Source organism: Mesitornis unicolor, unplaced genomic scaffold (genome assembly GCF_000695765.1).
Source record: "Mesitornis unicolor isolate BGI_N332 unplaced genomic scaffold, ASM69576v1 scaffold11321, whole genome shotgun sequence".
In the NCBI taxonomy this organism is placed as follows: domain Eukaryota; kingdom Metazoa; phylum Chordata; class Aves; order Mesitornithiformes; family Mesitornithidae; genus Mesitornis; species Mesitornis unicolor.
The window spans coordinates 31,187-48,377 of NW_010161765.1; the positions used below are offsets into that span (position 1 = coordinate 31,187).

Genomic DNA, 17,191 nt, shown 5'->3' on the forward strand with positions numbered 1-17,191 from the left:
ATACATTGGCTGACTGAAATCTTCCCTATCTGTTCCTGCCAAGAATTCTTATGTACACATCAACTAGAAAAAAAATAATCTAGAAAACTCTTGTAATCTCATCCTATTTTTAACATTTTTGACCCAGATCCTACAAGTCTTTACACATGACTAACACATACAGAGGTGAAGAAGTTGCAAGCTGCATTTGCCATTTAAATTCCTTCCAAAGAGTCAAATATATCTCCTAAGGAAAAAAAAAAAACAAACCAAGGAAAAAAACGTTTTGTGTTTTTGAACAGTATGATAGACATCCAAAGAAACAGTATCAGTAGGCTGCACTTATTTTCAGTATCAACATGTAGAATGGTCAGGCTTGAACAGGCAGAATAAATAAACAAACAAAACGCCCTGCTTTCATTACCAAAGGATCTTTTGAGAAATGCAACACTTACTTGTCTTTTTGCATAGTACATATAACAATTCTAAACTGAATAAAAAGGCATCTGTGGTATGTATTTTAGAAGGCCTGAGATTTTCTAGCAGCTCTCTAAAAGCTGTTATTTTTTTGACTTTCAATGTGTTTAAATCAGAGGGATATTTGTTCACCTCAGTTGTACTGTTAAGAAGCCAAGCATTAACCAACTTTTGTCTATCTCAAATCTATCAAGAAAGTCTGTTGATAAAAAGAAAAATCCACTATATGGACAAACTCTGGTTCAAGTTTTTAAAGAATGTAGGCGATGTATATAAATTGTACATGCAACTTGTATTTTTACAAATATTATTTAAAAGAATTATTTTTCTCTTGTACAGTTTTTCAGGATTATTCAGGCTTCCAATTTCTACACTAGTATTAGTGACAACAAGAAAAATTAACTTATAGGTGTCTTGACATAAAAATGAGTTTCCTTCTTCCTGCTGCCTTGAAAACAAGAGTGAAAGTAATGGATATTGAATAGGAACTTGACAATTTACTTATGTTTTCCTTTTAAAAGTCTGATTCTCAGTGGGAAAATAAAAATAATTTTAGAAGAGCTTTGATATTGAGATGTGACTTTTTTGTGCAGAAATGAATGGCATTGTTGTGGTTTAGGGACAGGCATATACATGAATGATTTAAACAAAATTACACTGAACAGTCTCTTTCCAGCAAATTCAGGAGCTAACCATCACTGATACTTCAGAAAACAATTCTAAAGAAAGGATGTTTGTAATTCACAGGCAATTGGAACTAAAGGAGATAAGATGTAAGATTATTGTTTTAAAATCTTTATTGAAAGAATTTAACAATTCAGGAATTCAACACATACTTCAGCCAAACAAGTTCAAAAAGCTGAAACGATTTTAGGACTTGATTGCTTAGGCAAAAAGAAATTGATACAATTAGATCCTTGTCAGTGAAGACTTTTTTTAGTTATTATGTAACATGCCAGAGAGGATAATCTATGATGCATTTTAGACTTGGATTTATAGGTAATGCAAATACCAGAGGTAGCTAAATGGCAACTCATAAACAGTTATGCATCTATATATACTGACTGGATTTTCTCTGTATTATATAGAATTTAGTACCACTCTCTGGAAAAAAACTCTCCCCAGACAGCAATAGGAACGGAAATAGTGGACTAGCTGGGAGATGAGATCCTGTATTCTGTGCAAACTGGTTTTTTTGCCAAACTATATTGAAAGTCAAGTCACATTGCACGTTATATGGAGTAAGGAAAAGAGTTAGCCACAGATGAAATAGTATGTTACAACTTCAGCATTATCTATGCCTGTCCTTCAGTGCCGTAAATTCTCCTGCAAGAATTTAGACAGCCCTGAGACCTCTTCCTTCAGCTGAAGATACAAAATTGAGATGGGTTTGGGAGGTAAGAAATACAAGTTCAGAGAAGGGGAACACACAATATGAAGCTTAAACACATAGAGGTACAAGGGTACAAGAAATACAGAGTATGTCTATCAGATGTATTAAGAAAAATTTGGAAAATGTCAATTAATGTCTAAATTAGTTAATGCCTAAAGATGTCAAAAGGTTTTGTCACAACTAACAGGAAGCTGATGAGGCCTTCTACAGGCAGCTCACAATCACAGGCCCTGGTTATCATGGGGAACTTCAATTATCCTGATATTTGCTGGAAAGTTTACACAGCCAGGCACACAGTACAGGAGACTCCTGCAGTGCACTGATGATAACTTCTTGACACAGTTGATGGTGGAGCCAACAGAGAGAGGAGTGCTGCTAGACCTTGTACTGACAAACAAGGAGGGACTGGTTGAGGATGTGAAGGAGGTGGGCAGCCTTGACTGTAGTGACCATGAGATGGTGGAGTTCAGGATCATGTGCAGTAGGCACAGACCAACAAGCAGGATCACAACCCTGGACTTCAAAAGGGCTAACTTTGGCCTCTTCAAGGAATTTCTTGGAGAAATCCCATCGGATAGAGCACTACAATGTAGGGGGGTCCATGAGAGTTGGTTAATACTCAAGCACCATTTCCTCCAAGCTCAAGATCAGAGCACCCTGATGAGTAGAAAATAAAGTAATGGAGCCAGGAGACCTGCATGGCTGAGCTGGAAGCTACTTGATAAACTCAAGTGGAAGAAGGAAGTTTAAAGAAAATGGAAGAAGGGGCTGACCACTTGGGAGGAATACAATAATGCTGTCAGAGGATGTAGGGATGCAACAAGGAAAGCTCAGGCCTCCTTAGAATTAAAACTGGCAAGAAAGGCTTCTTCAAGTACATTGGAGGCAGAAGGGAGGCTAGATTCCTTTGTTTTTAGAGGAATAGTAGGCCATTTTCATGCGGGCCCACTACTGAATGAAGTGGGTGCCCTGGTGACAGAGGATACAGAGAAGGCAGAGTTACAGAATGTCTTCTTTACCTCTGTCTTTACTGCTAAAAGCCAGTCATCAGGAGTCCCAGACCTCTGAGATCACAGAGGAAGTCAGGAAAAAGTAAGACTGCCTCGGCTGAAGAGGATTGGGTTAAAGAAGAATTATGTAAACCAGACATCTACAAATCCATCAGCCCCAACAGTACGCAATCATGAGTGTTTAGGCTGCTGGCAGAATTCATCGCTAGGCCACTCTCCATCAACTTTAAAATTTCCTGGAGAACAAGAGAGGTGCCTGAGGACTGGAGGAAAGTAAATTTCACTTCAGTTTTCAAAAAGGGCAAGAAGTAGGACCTGGGCAACTACAGACAAGTCAGCCTCACCTCCATCCCTGGAACAGCTTGTTCTTGGTGCCATCTCAAAATACGTCAAGGAAAAGAGGGTTATCAGGAGCAGTCAACATGGATTCACCAAGGGGAAGTCAGCAAGGCTTTTGACATCGTCTCTCATGATATCCTCAGAGCCAAATTTAAGAAGTGTGGATTGGATGACTGGATAGTGAGGTCGATTGGGAACTGGCTGAAGAGCAGAACTCAGAGAGCTGTAGTCAGTGGGGTGGAGACTAGCTGGAGGCCCATGCCTAGTGGTGTCCCTCAGGGGTCAGAACTGGGTCCAGCTCTGTTCAATATATTCATCAGTGACCTGGACGATGGGATAGAGTGTACCCTCTGCAAATTTGCTGATGATACAAAGCTGGGAGGAGTGGCTGACACACCAGAAGGTTGTGCTGCCATTCAGTGTGACCTGGACAGGCTGGAGAGTTGAGTGGGGAGAAACTTCATGAAATTCAACGAGGACAAGTATAGAGTACTGCATCTGGGGAAGAACAACCCCATGTATCAGTACAGAATGGGGGCTGACCTGCTGGAGAGCAGCTCAGGGGAAAAGGACCTGGGAGTCCTAGTAGACAGCAGGCTGACCATGAGCCAGCAAAGAAAGCCAACAGCATTCTGGGATGCACTAAGATTGTGATCAGTAGGTCAAGGAAGGTTCTCCTCCTCCTCTACTATGCCCCAGTGAGGCCACATCTGAATACTGTGTCCAGTTCTGGGCTCTCCAGTTCAAGAAGGACAAGGAACTACTAGAGAGAGTCCAGCATAGAGCCACTAAGACGATGAGGGGACTGGAGCATCTCCCATATGAGCAAAGGCTGAGAGAGCTGGGTCTGTTTAGCCTCGAAAAGAGGAGACTGAGAGAGGATCTCATTAATGTTTATAAATATCTAAAGGGTAGTTGTCAGGAGGATGGGATCAGACTCTTCTCAGTTGTGCCCAGTGACAGGACAAGAGGCAATGGTCACAAACTGGAACACACATAATGTTAACACAGCACTGGAACAGGCTGCCCAGAGAGGTTGTGGAGTCTCCTTCTCTGAAGACATTCAAAACCTGCCTGGACATGTTCCAGTGTGATCTTCTCTAGGTGATCCTGCTCTAGCAGTAGGGTTGGACTAGATGATCTTTCAAGATCCCTTCCAACCCCTACCATTCTGTGATTCTGTGATATTGCCTCATATGTTCATGGAACATATAAAGCAACATTATGCAGATTATTACATCACTTCGACCTCACATGATCTCACTTAGAAAACAGAGAGCTCAAAGAAGAACTAACTGCAATTGAGATTCAAAGTATTTTTGTAACAATATTCCTAAAGAGTTCAGGGAGTGATATATCATTATTTTTTTTCCATATAATTGTTGGACTTGCTTTATGCTGTTCTTTGGCACATGTGCCAATCTGAAGAGAAATACCAAGCAAAAGCTGTATATTGGGACAGTGAGATCTGATAACTCAAACAGAAAAAAAACCATTTTTGTTTTGAAAAATTGCATACCAAACTGCAATGTAGTCATTCACAGGCTCAGTTTGGAGTAAGGTAAAGTTGATATAAATCCCATGGCCTGGAGGTACAATAATTAACCAAGTACAGTCCTTGGAATTTGGATATTCATCTGGAAATCCTGGGGAATAAACTGTACCATTCTGAGCAGTTACATTGTAGCCACAAGGAGCTGAAAAGAAAACAAATGAAAAATTAGTAGGAGAAACATACTTTTGCATGTTACAAATGGAATATCAAAATACTCCCAAATCCTAAAAACCACACAGCACAAGACAATCTAGGTCTTAAAGACAGCATTTTCTACTTGGTTAGTTGCTTCTCAGAGACAGAAAGTATTATTTCTAAGAAATTTTTTATCCTGATGTCTTTCTGATTTTATTTCTTAAAGTCCACCAAAATCTATCAGGAGTACTGCTTGCACACAGAATTCTTGAAACTAATTTAGCACACATTTAAGAAGGGAACCTTTTCCTTACATTGAAGATTAAGAAATAAGTAAACAAGCAAACAATGTCTGCATGTTTCCGTAATACTGAACCCTAACTGAACTGGAACACAGTGCTGAAAAAAAAAAGGGCCAATTGTTCTTTCACTGCCCCAAATAGCATTACACTTTATTTCTGACAGTTTTTAGCCATGTTTAATGGTACTTCAATTGCAGTTTGTATGCTAATTATTCATATGACAAGTAAAATGAAGACAGAATCGCAAATTAGCATACACTTGCTGAATGAAATCTGTAGGCAAATGAATTTGCCATGAAAAGGCAGTTGATTTAATTCAAGGGTAGCAAATATGTAATAATGTGCTCTCTTTCGAGTCTCAGTGTGGGGCAACTGACTGATTATGGATGCAAGCATGGATCTGAGTAGACATATGGCCATTAGTGAAAACTAATGAGTCTCACCCATTTAAGTGAGACCTTAATCTCATCTGTGTGCACTCAATCTAGCTGTGGAACTTTTCTCATTAGATCTTACCATAAAGTTAATATTATTGTCAGAGTTCGTATGACTCTCATGCAGACCCTCTTCATTTTTTTTTCCCTTTCAACAAGTGATAAAGGAAAAGGGAAAGAAAAAGAGAAAAGGAAAAAGGAAAATGGAAAAACTGAGAAACACAGAAGGATGTATGGTTTAAAACTGCTATACCATTGGGGTAGTATGGTCACCTGGCTAGTTGACAAGTAGCCTTTTTTGGAGGAATTCTTTTAATAATAACTTGATTTATAGTACAGGTTAAGGAGTCTTTAACCACTTCTCTTTCTTAATCCATAGCAATACCAGCTAGTATGATGCATTTAGTACATCTTCCCATCTTAGAACAGATCTTCATGTGTACCTGAACTACAACCAACTAGTGTCCAAAAAAGGTAATGAGCTAAGGAAGACAAAGGGTTGGTACTATCTATCTGACTCATGGTTGCAATGTGCAGGCCAATGACAGCTGGCCATGTCTATCAGCTCTGCTGGTTCTATGATGAAAATGTGAATTGAGTCCATTTTTTACTGTTCCCTAATCCCCTGCATTTAGGGTGCTCCGTGCATCAGATTGCCTAGTCTCAGAAACGTAATCACTCCTCTTCATAGTACTCCATATTTGACAAGTATGCTTATTACACTGAAATACACTTCCTGACACTAATATAGTGACAAGTGGAAAATCCTTTAAGTTCTAGTTAACATATAGGATTTTTCTGATAGAAGTTTTACACTTAAATATATTTTGAGTTTATCATATTTTTGACAGATTTATTAATGCTGTCAATGATGGTATTTTTTTTTAATTTTCCCTCCATTATTCTCTAATACTCTACAAAGGATGCAGATTGATCATATCTCAGTAAAGACAGTCTAATTCCTCTTATAGCCTTGTTATTCATGACAGGTCAATAAATTGTTTCAGAAATAAAAAAGTGTCACAGATAACTCTGTCACAGCCTCTTGTTATGATGCAAATAATTTTTTACAACCTGTTTTATATCTACTTAGTTGATTATCTATGATACTACTTGAGTTCTACACGACTACCTAGTTTTGTCATAAAATCCTACACGAGACTTTGTCAAAGCCTCTAAAGGTCTAAAGGATTGTCAGTTTTTTTTCTGCTGTTGTATTCTTTACATGAAAGTCCAATTAAAAGCTTTAAAATGGAAAATGTTATATGTTACATTGTACACTGCCACCCTCAGCCCCAAATCAGAAAAAAGAAGGGAAAAAAAAAGACCACATGGAGTTTAAGATAATTTCTGGCCATATCATGTCTCATAATCGGTACAACTGACAGATATTAATAGGAACAATAAATCACCACTGAGGAACATGATTCATAAAATATGAATGATTTATAAAAGCACATACTATTCTGATTTCAGCTGCTCACACTCGAGGTTAGGATAAAGTTGCAGTACTTCAGCAAAAGCTGCATTACATACATGAACACAAATAAGTAAACAAAAATCAGATATTATTGTGAGTTCTGAGGCAAAAGTACTATAAGAAAGTTACCTTCACATCTGGGGAAATGATAGTTCCAATTCCTGTTGATTCCATGCTGGCATGTGAGAACAGGTTGACCCCTCAATACATATCCAGGATAACATTCAAATGATACTGACTGACCCACACTGTAATCTGAGTTGACTATATATCCATTCAAAAAAGGAGGAGGATCAGGGCAGTTCTGTAACTCATAAGCTGGAAGAGAACAGTAGTACTTTTTACTGCCTAGAGGACTCTCAACACAGGAAGTAAACTTTAATATAAATTCTGTAATGCATTCCAAAATAAGTAAACACTGTAATGCCAAACACCAGTATTAGAGTGATTAACAGATAACAAGAAATAAATCACCCACTGGGACCATCCAGACCTTGATGAGGAACGAAAAAATTATCTCTAGAGACAAAGCATAGGATAGGTCACAATCTGGAACAGAATGAATTGCCATCTACAACACAAATTTGGAGAGGAAAGTCAAAGAAACTTTGGGTGCAGGGCACGAAGATAAAATAGTGTTTTAGTAGTTAATGTTGAAGCTTCAGATTAAGTTATTATATAAATTACGTATTTTTAAATAAATATCTAGGCTTAGACCTAGTGTCTAAAATGTGCGAAGGAGTTTTATAATAGGATAATTTTTTTAACCAAGATACGCCGAATCAATTTATTTAATAAGTAAGATGGATATACTTAGTATGTCACTAAGTGACATAATTTTATGAGCACTTCAAATATTTCAATAAACTTTATTTACAGTTATATACTTTCATATTACAGTTTTAACGTAATATGTTAAGGCTGAAATAAAAATAATCTTGCTCTGAATGCAGCAACAATGAATCCAAAAGCTGCCCATTGTAATACTAATAATTTAATTGAACAAATTTGATAAGTGATCACTTTTCTAAGATTCACAAGATTAAAAATTATCAAAGAATTTTTCAAATATATTTTTCCTATCCTGATATACAAAAAACAATGCAATTCATTCCAAGTAAGAAATAATAAAATTATTTAGGAAATTTGTCCATGATGCCTGAAATTAACTTATAGTTCTTAAAAATGCATATCTATTGAATGACCATGTTCACAGTGCAATTTCCAAACTCTGAATATTTTTTCTTTTTAATTAACATGCAAGTGTATTTATACAATTAATGGTGGCATAAGAACTTGAGGTGAGTTTTTTTTCTGATAACATTCATTTACTGCTCTGTTTGCCAACTACTAGGAATGAATGTAACCAAAACACAACAAAAAATGGAGTTTTGCAGCACTATGAGCACTACATAGGAAATGAAACATTTTAAATTGAGGACAAGCATGTATATTACTATAGTGGCTTATATTTATCTGACTGGCAATATTTCAGTTTGTTCATTACCTGCATCAATTAAATTGTACAATTACTTGAATAAATCAGCACACAAATAATCACAGCAATAGTTTAAATGTGTTTTCACGCTTAAACACCACAGTAAGTATTCTTGTAACTTATAACAAAGTAATTAATTCATTAAAATTTTATGAAATACAAAATTTTAACATATATATTAAATGATACAACAAAAAAATCACCTGACCAAAAAAATAATAATTAATGAAAGACTACTAAGTCACAAAACACCAGAAAGATCTAGAAAAATGAAAGACCTCCACCAAGGAAAAAGTTATTTCTAGCTATATCTCCATATTAAAAAATCACATTAATGATTTATCATATTTAATGTCAGGTTTTATGCTTTCAAAGACCTCAAAATATTATTCAAGTAAACACATTTAATTATACAAAACAATGTGATGAAATTTCAGAGCGAGCTTTCATTAATAACATCTGCTAAGATACGAAAATGGTTAAAAGCTACATGTTTTCGTATTGAAGATGTATTTCTTTAGAATATTTAAATGGTAAATAGCTCCACAAGCAGCAAAAACGTTTTATAAAAATGTTATGTAGAATCATTCACAAAAAATTTCACATAGATAAGACAGCAAGTAACTGCCATTTAAGAAATAATTATTGAGAACATGAATGCCATGCTTGCTTTCTCTGAGCATTCCTTTTATGGAGCAGTAATACCAGTGTATGTGTATATTATTACGTGCTGTTAAGTCGAAGCTCTAGAAATACACTGAGTTGAAGAGTATATTTTTGATCAAAGTGTTTTGGTTTTTTTTCAAAGCTAATTATTACAATATGAACATGTTAATCCTAGAAGTACATCTTTATTATTATCAATTCGTATAATCTAATTAAAAAGCCATTTCAGCAAGATTAAGCTAAACATATGACTTAGGTGTGCTTAAGTGCTTCTTAAGATTAACTTTGTACTTAATTATTTCACTGATGTATAGCAACTGCCATGACTTTTTTTTGCCATTGCTGATGATAATCATGCTATGAAACATGTAGAAGATTTATTTTAAGAAAGCCTTCTCTTTCTTTCCCCCTAAATCACTAGTGAATCCAGAATCCAGTGCTGGTAACATTGCAAGGCTGGAAGAGATGTGGAGATACCACATTTATTCTGAAATCCTTCTAAATCAGACTCCACTTCCCCGAAATGACAAAAAAAATAAGAAAATAAAATGAAAACTTAGTAACTGGAATTGCTGTTGGAAAGGAAATACAAAAGGCTTTATTCTGCTTTAATAATGGTTCATTAAATTTTGTGCTAAATCTAGCTTATTAAAGTTTAATGCTATTATTACTCCTGCTATCATTATTCATGTAGTACTACTACAGATAATATTATTATCAACATGTTTATACAAAATAGAGTACTAGAAAGATTATTTAAGAGTATAGGACATACTAAGACTAATCTGTTAAGTTATATAAAAATCTACTTAGCAAATTATATTAAAAATACAATAGAAGATGATTCTGGAGAGTCAGAGGATCTCACAGATTTATTTGACAGGGCGCAACACTACATTGCCCAGTAGTTACCATGACAGTGTTTTGGAACAGTAAGTATTGGAACTTGCAAACTTTGATAGTACAACATTTTGGGAGGTGAATGTACATTATATATATCCTCCCTTATTAGTTAATTTGTTGCAATACAGTATTCATAGGTTACATATTAAATATACTTAAAATAGACTCAGATTTTTTAAAATTAGCCTTAAAAATAATTTCAGAAAAAAACTTATCTCACCATTATACATGAGAAGCAAGCACAAGAACAGCTCAGATAAAATAGGAAATCCTGAAAGAACATCAACATCTCTCTGTCTGAATTGTGTAACATCCCTTTAAGACCCTTGGATTGTTAATTAAAAAAAAAAATAAAACCAGCCTTCTAAAATTCTACTTAGTGCTTATTTAGATATGTCTATGCTTTCCTTCTTATTGTAAGTAAAGTAAACAAAACACATGCAGAAACTTCTAGTGTTTGTACTAGTATTTGATTTAGTAAAAATAGAACCTCTGTCTACAGCAGATTACCATAAATTTGAAGGTCAGTCAACCAAGGGTGAAAGCACTTGCGCATAAGCAGAGCACAGGTTGGTCTGTTTGTTTTTAAAAGGTGTAAATGTGAAGATACTATCTGCATGTAACTTCTGGCATAAATCCTATTGATGACTCATAACTATTGGAGTAACTGTAAGACAGGTGATACATCTAAGATTTATCATGATTTATAGGCCATTCAGAATATGTTTTATAGTTTTAATACAAATATGAATTATAATCTCCTCTTTAATATATGCAACTATTCCTGATTTAACAGAGCAATTCATTATTCAGTTATCACTATCAAATATTTTTCACAAATCCTGATGTCACTTCTCACAAAATAAAGCTTTTTTTATGAGTGTCATGCCCAAAGACTTATTTGGTACTGAGCTTTAAAAAATTATATTCTATTTCACAGCAGAAAAAACTCTACTGAGTGTCTGAAATTAAGCCAAATGTAACGGAAATCTGAGAAAAAGATTTAATTCCAATGCTGGCAGCAGTCAAATACTTGAATTTTAAAATTAACTCCTATTGACATTTGGCATTTCTTTGTGCAGTATATTCTCCATTGGTAAGAAAAGAGTGTAAATCACAAAATAAATATAACTGATCCTCTGCTATTTTGTTTCTATGATTCAAAAGTACTTTCCTTCTTAGATTAATACTAGGGTGACATTGTCTTTAGAAGTGCCATATACATGTATAACACTTCAACATGGAAATAATGACATTACAGAAAAATTGTATTAGCAGGGAGTTGAGCATGCAAACACTCTAAATGTTTGGAAAGTTCACAATTAAGGCCACTTAAAACTTTAATTTAGGCTTATTGTACATTCTTTCGGGATCATGCTGTGTATAACTCAAGAACAAAATCCACTTCCTAGATTAGACTAGGCTAGAAGCGGTTGGGTTGGAAGGAACCTTTAAAAATCATCTAGTTCCCACCCCACTACCATGGTCATGGACATATTTCTCTAGATTAGATTTCTAAAAGCCTCATCCAACCTGACTCTGAGCACTTGCAAGAATGGGGCATCCACAGTTTCATTGTGAAACTGGTTCCAGTGTCTCACAACCTCATCATAAAATATTTCTTCCTTATTTCCTATCCAAATCTACTATCTTTTGGTTTAAAACTGTTGCCTTCTGCCTTGTCACTAAAGACCTTGGTAAAAAGTCTCTCTCCATCTTTCTTACAAGCCCCTTTTAAGCATTGAAAGGCCACAATAAGGTCTCCCTGGAACCTTCTCTTCTCCAGGTCGAACCACCCCCAACTGTCTCAGCCTCTCTTCATTGGAGAGGTGATCCACCTCTGTGATTGTTTTTGCAGCCCTCCTCTAGATCTGCTCTAACAGGTCCATATCTTTCTTGTGCTGGGAGTGCCAGGGCTGGATGCAGTACTTCAGGTGGAGTGTCATGAGAGGAAATTAGAGGGGAAGACTCACCTCTCAACCTACTGGTCGTGCTTCTTTCTATGAAAGCCCAGGATACAATTTGATGCAGCCCAGAATAGGACTGGCAATCTGGAACCTCACTTTATTGCTTTAGGCATCAGTGAACACAATTTTTCCAGATGCAATGACTCAGAGTCACAAAACATGGCTTAATTTTGTCACATGAACAAGAAAATAATTTGCTATGAGCCCTCAAAAGATCTTATTTTATTTCCATTAGTATTCAGCCCTTGAGATATCATCTGAAACCACTTTAGAAATATAGTAGTTTTTCCACAATGCCTTTTTTCCTTCCAGTATTCCTATGACTCAGAAGCTTCATCATAGTTGTTTTTGCCAAATAAAGGTAATCAGATTTAACATGTTCAAATCATGCTGTGTATGTTCATGAGTGTGCTTGTGGAAGAAAGGGAATGCAATTAGAATTTTTTTGTGTTTTCTGGAACATGTTGCTATCCATGTATAGCAGGGTAAGATTTTTGCCTCATATGCAGCTTTATGCTATATTGAAATTCAGAACAGACTGAAAATGCTCTTATGAGTTCCAGTAATAGGAACTAGGATTCCCCCAGTAAAAATAACACAAATAAAACATTTTATCTGCTTCCCTTAAAGATGCCCTAGAGAAAGCTATGTGGAAAAAAGATGTTCCAGAAATATTAAAAGGCTGAGGTAACAGTCATAATATAGCCAAGAATTAAAGACCACAAATATGTCTTAACAACCATTAGACTAATCATATTCTTATGTATACTAAATTCCATTATGAATCTCTCAAGGGTCATAAAGCTATTTATTTCTTCTGACCTAGCATATATCTTGAGTCATTCCAGCTATATGCAGAGTATCCCGAGCCTGTAATTAGCTAAGTTGGCTTGCTAATCAGACTTCCATGACTGTTCTTCTTCCCCCCAAATCTAGTGTGCTGTTTACACCTCAGATATTGAGATTTGCCAGATATAAGAGTCTAAAAAACTCAAGATTGTCATTCAAATGCAATTTAGAAATGTTCTTCTGAGTATTTCTGGTTGCTTCCTATCTTTGTTGTTTTTCGTAGGTTGCAAAACCACAGTGGAGATAACAAACACACACCTTTTCTCAGTGCTCCTGTTTTTTTAATTAAACTGTGCAATATATATTTCAACAACAGAAAAAGTGTAATTAAAATTAAATTTTGCTATTTAAAAGATCAGGCTCATTAAAAGTAGTCTCATTATCCTACAAATAAAAATAATATCTAATAAAATTTATCCTAACTGCTTCAGATCATTCAACAGGCAATCAGTACGGATTTCCTTCTTGTCACAAGTGAAACAAAGTTTTTGCAACACACACAAATTCAGTAACTTAGTCTTGATCATAATGCTGTACCCACCATTCCTTACGCAAAGCTGAAATTAAATCAAAACATGAAGCTATAAGAGCATAAAACAACAAGGAGCAGACTGGCAATGGTACTCAGAGGTGTAAATTCCCTAGGAGATAATTCCCTAGGAGTAAATTCTAAGGAGATAAAGCTTTTTACTGCATTCAAGAAATAGACAGTGCCTAAGTGATTTAAGGGTAACATTTGGATACCAACCAGTTCAGAGATGAACACTGGGATGTTAGGTTTAAAAAAAAAGTCTAAAAGCCCACACAGCTAACTCTGGTATTTGCACCATACTCCCCTCAAGAGTAAAAATCTTAAGTGCAAAAACATAGACTTCCGAAAAGTTTGAAAGTGCTTTGGAGACCTGAAGGACTACTAACCCTTGGCTTTCATACTGATAGCTATGGAGTAATGCTGCATCTTTGCTCTAAATAAGGACATTATTTCAGGATTCCACGTTACTAATATTTCTTTTCAAATATTTCCAGAAACTGTGAAATTTGACTGAAACTTGTCATAGCCAAAGTACACCAAGTATTATGTTAGTCAGACAACACAACAGTGTAAGTCTTTTCATCCAAGTGAATCAGGCTAAGACTTTTTTGATGGTTGACTTATTGTAAAGAAAACAAAATCTCTAACAGGTAAGAAAGGAGAGGGACAGAGAAATCAAAGAATTGTTTTTTAAGTCCAGTTTCAGCAATTGCAGACCAACTAAGAGGAAGAGAGAGAAATCCAAAATTATTGTATTAAAAGAGGTAGGAAAATCCAGAGACAATCAAGAAGATAAGATTACTAAATATCAAAGTTAACAAGTGTGAGACTGGAAAAGTCACCTATCAAAAGCAACATATACTTTGTATGAAGAAAAATAAAGCAGCCGTTAAAATTGCTCAGCTGTAAACCACTGGCATTTTCTGTCAGAGCACGTCAGAGGAATGAAAAGAAATAATTCCAGAAGTTCTTCTCAGGTTATGAGTATCTTGAATTGAAAGTACAATTTCCTCCATGTTCTAAATGGTGTTCAGCAAGTTACTTGTGCCTAGTAATATGAAGCTACAAAATATGATAATCTTAGAAAGAACTACCAAAGGAGAAATGCTAGCAACAGAAATGGCTAGTGCAATCTGGGATCTCAGAGGCAACAAAGAGAATGTATGATGTCTGAAGAAAAATAAACACACACAAGATATTTCATTTTTAAAGATCAGAAGTCCAAAATCAGTTTGTAGAATGCAGAAAAGGAGTTAGAAGGAATATAAGTTAATTAGTAGCTCAGTAGAGTGAGTTTAGCTGGTAGATCCTAAACACTTAAAAGTCAAACACGACAATATTAACAACTTTCGACATTAGGAAAAAAAAATCAATAAATATTAAGTACCTTGTAAAATAATTTGATATTTTTTCCTAGCATCTTTTTGAGGTGATTATGTTGTGGTTTTTTTTAAGTTCTGAATACTTAAAATAAGTCATACTATATTTTGAAATCCTCATTACATTACATATAACAACATTATATAAATGGGAAAACAAGACAGTGAATATTAGCAGTACTTTCCAGTAACAGTACACCTTAATGGGATGGAAAAGGGTATTAGCTATGTGATCTTTGAAAAATGATATCACCTTGGCTTCACGTTTTTACATCAGCAAAATAAAGATTCCAATTCAATATAGTTTCAGTTGTAAAGAAGTTCAGCCTACAGATTAAATAATCCACATATTTTAAAATTCTATATAGTATATGCTTAACATATTTATAAAAATTTTAAAAACATTAGAGTGTTTTTCCTTTTATAACTATAGATTTCATCATGCTAGTTCCTACTTACCTTGGTATGTCAACTTAAATCCTTGCCTGTTTTCTGAGTGATCACTGTAAAAATGAACAAGTGTTTCATGAGTAGTACTAAGCAAGGGTGATGGGAGTTCCATTCCACTAAACTGGCCAATCATAGAGCTGGTGTGGTAAGGCCCATTCTGAATTTCAAGGAAATCATGATTTGCTTCAGTAGAGAAATTCAGAAACTGAATGTGTGCACCTGCAAAAGAAAGAAACAGAAAGGTAGAAAGGAAGAAAGAGAAAGAAAGAAAGAAAGAGAGAAAAATTAAAAATGGAATTCTTATACCTCATATTTCTTAAAGCTACAGCATGCAAATACAAAAAAAAAAGATGTCATAATATTTGTTATAAGCACTATATTTGTATTTTAGTCATCATTCAAAGTGGAATCCTTAAATTAAGGAAGAAACTGCTAAAGTATTACAGGAGTTGGAGCTTCTAATTTTTCAGTTCCTCATAAGTATGTTAACCACACATGAAGGGACCAATGAAACGAAATCAGAAAGTCAACAATAAGATGTTAGTAAGGTTCCTAAGCCAGCCAACAGAAAGGGAGGAGCACAGCACAAATCTTGCTGTGTTACAGCATGGTCAGGACTCTGTCAAAAGAGCATTACTGTAGCTAGGCCAGGCCTCTTGGAGAGGCTCAGGATCAGCTCAGCACCTGGGAAGGTTACTTACCAGAATTACCTTTCAGAGGCAGAAGTTTACCTACCGAGTTCCAGCTATCTACTCTGTTTTTCCTGACCCAAGTCACCTACATATATGTTCCCTCTTCCCTCCAGCTTGGGCTAGTGTGTCTTTAGAGCCATTCCACTCTGTATGCAGCACTAAGAGATGCAGTGAACTCCAGACTGGTGCAGGCCCTCAGTCAGTATAATTCACAGCAAACCTTCTCCAGAAGTCATGTGGTTGAATCAGGCCTTTCTCACAAAATGAAAGGGAGTGAAATGCTGAACAGTATAAGCATAATCTCAGGAGAAGAGGTATTTTAAAGTTCTGGAACTACTTCATGTGGAGTAAGGACTTGGAATTCAGGCTTCCTGAATTATGTGTGTATATAATATCAAAAGAGGTATAAGGGATGAACCCTTAGTTTGAAAGTCAAATAGTACCAAGTAATTTGCAACTGCATGGCTTGGACCTAACCTTGTTCTGGTAGACTGTGAAGAACTAGCTGGAATGGGATAAAACACAGTTACTAAATGAGCCAACAAAGCAATGTGAAAAATTCAATCCCTTAACTCTCTGCCTGACATTCTTACATAGCACTGGAAACATATTCTTCATTCCAGGATAGTAACATATAAATATGAGGATAAGTCATTCACTCTGTCTTGCTGTATAGCTCCTTTCTTCTTCTCTGTGGATATCTAATAGTTTGTACAAAACTGATTCATTTTTTTTCTACAGGAGAAACTAAGTAAGCTACCAGATAAACTGATTGTTGTAGAGCACTCATAAGAATATGGGTTATTTAGTACCTTCTCTGACCTATGCAGAGCGGGACATATGAAAACAAGTATTTCAGCTGCTGAATAAGGAAGCTTATTTTGATGTTATCAATAGAGAGACACATACAGTACATATCAAAGTCTCAATATCAGCCATCTCTTGTACAGTGTCTGATATGGTAAGTATGACTTGAGCAAAATCAGTAATTTTACAATGCTTTCAGGATTTAAGATGAGGTAGGGCACCAAGCAGCTTGAAAACATCTTTACTTCAGTATCAGCATTTAGTGATTTCTAAGAGATGACTGGACATCAGCAGCATGGAAATTCTAAATAAATGAGCAGCCACTTAATATTATATTATATATA

General features: G+C 35.6%; 1 protein-coding gene across 1 annotated transcript in view; it reads right to left on the reverse strand.

Annotated features, from left to right (window-relative positions):
- The window catches only part of LOC104547651 (CUB and sushi domain-containing protein 1-like), a gene marked incomplete at both ends in the record, with an annotated part of 44,453 nt that extends 28,886 nt beyond the window's left edge, over positions 1–15,567 (reverse strand). The window contains 2 exons of the mRNA XM_010193443.1: positions 4,718–4,895; positions 15,358–15,567. Of these exons, the coding sequence (XP_010191745.1) occupies positions 4,718–4,895; positions 15,358–15,567 (388 nt within the window). The remainder of the gene's footprint in view (positions 1–4,717; positions 4,896–15,357) is intronic.
- Between the last annotated feature and the right edge of the window lie 1,624 nt (positions 15,568–17,191).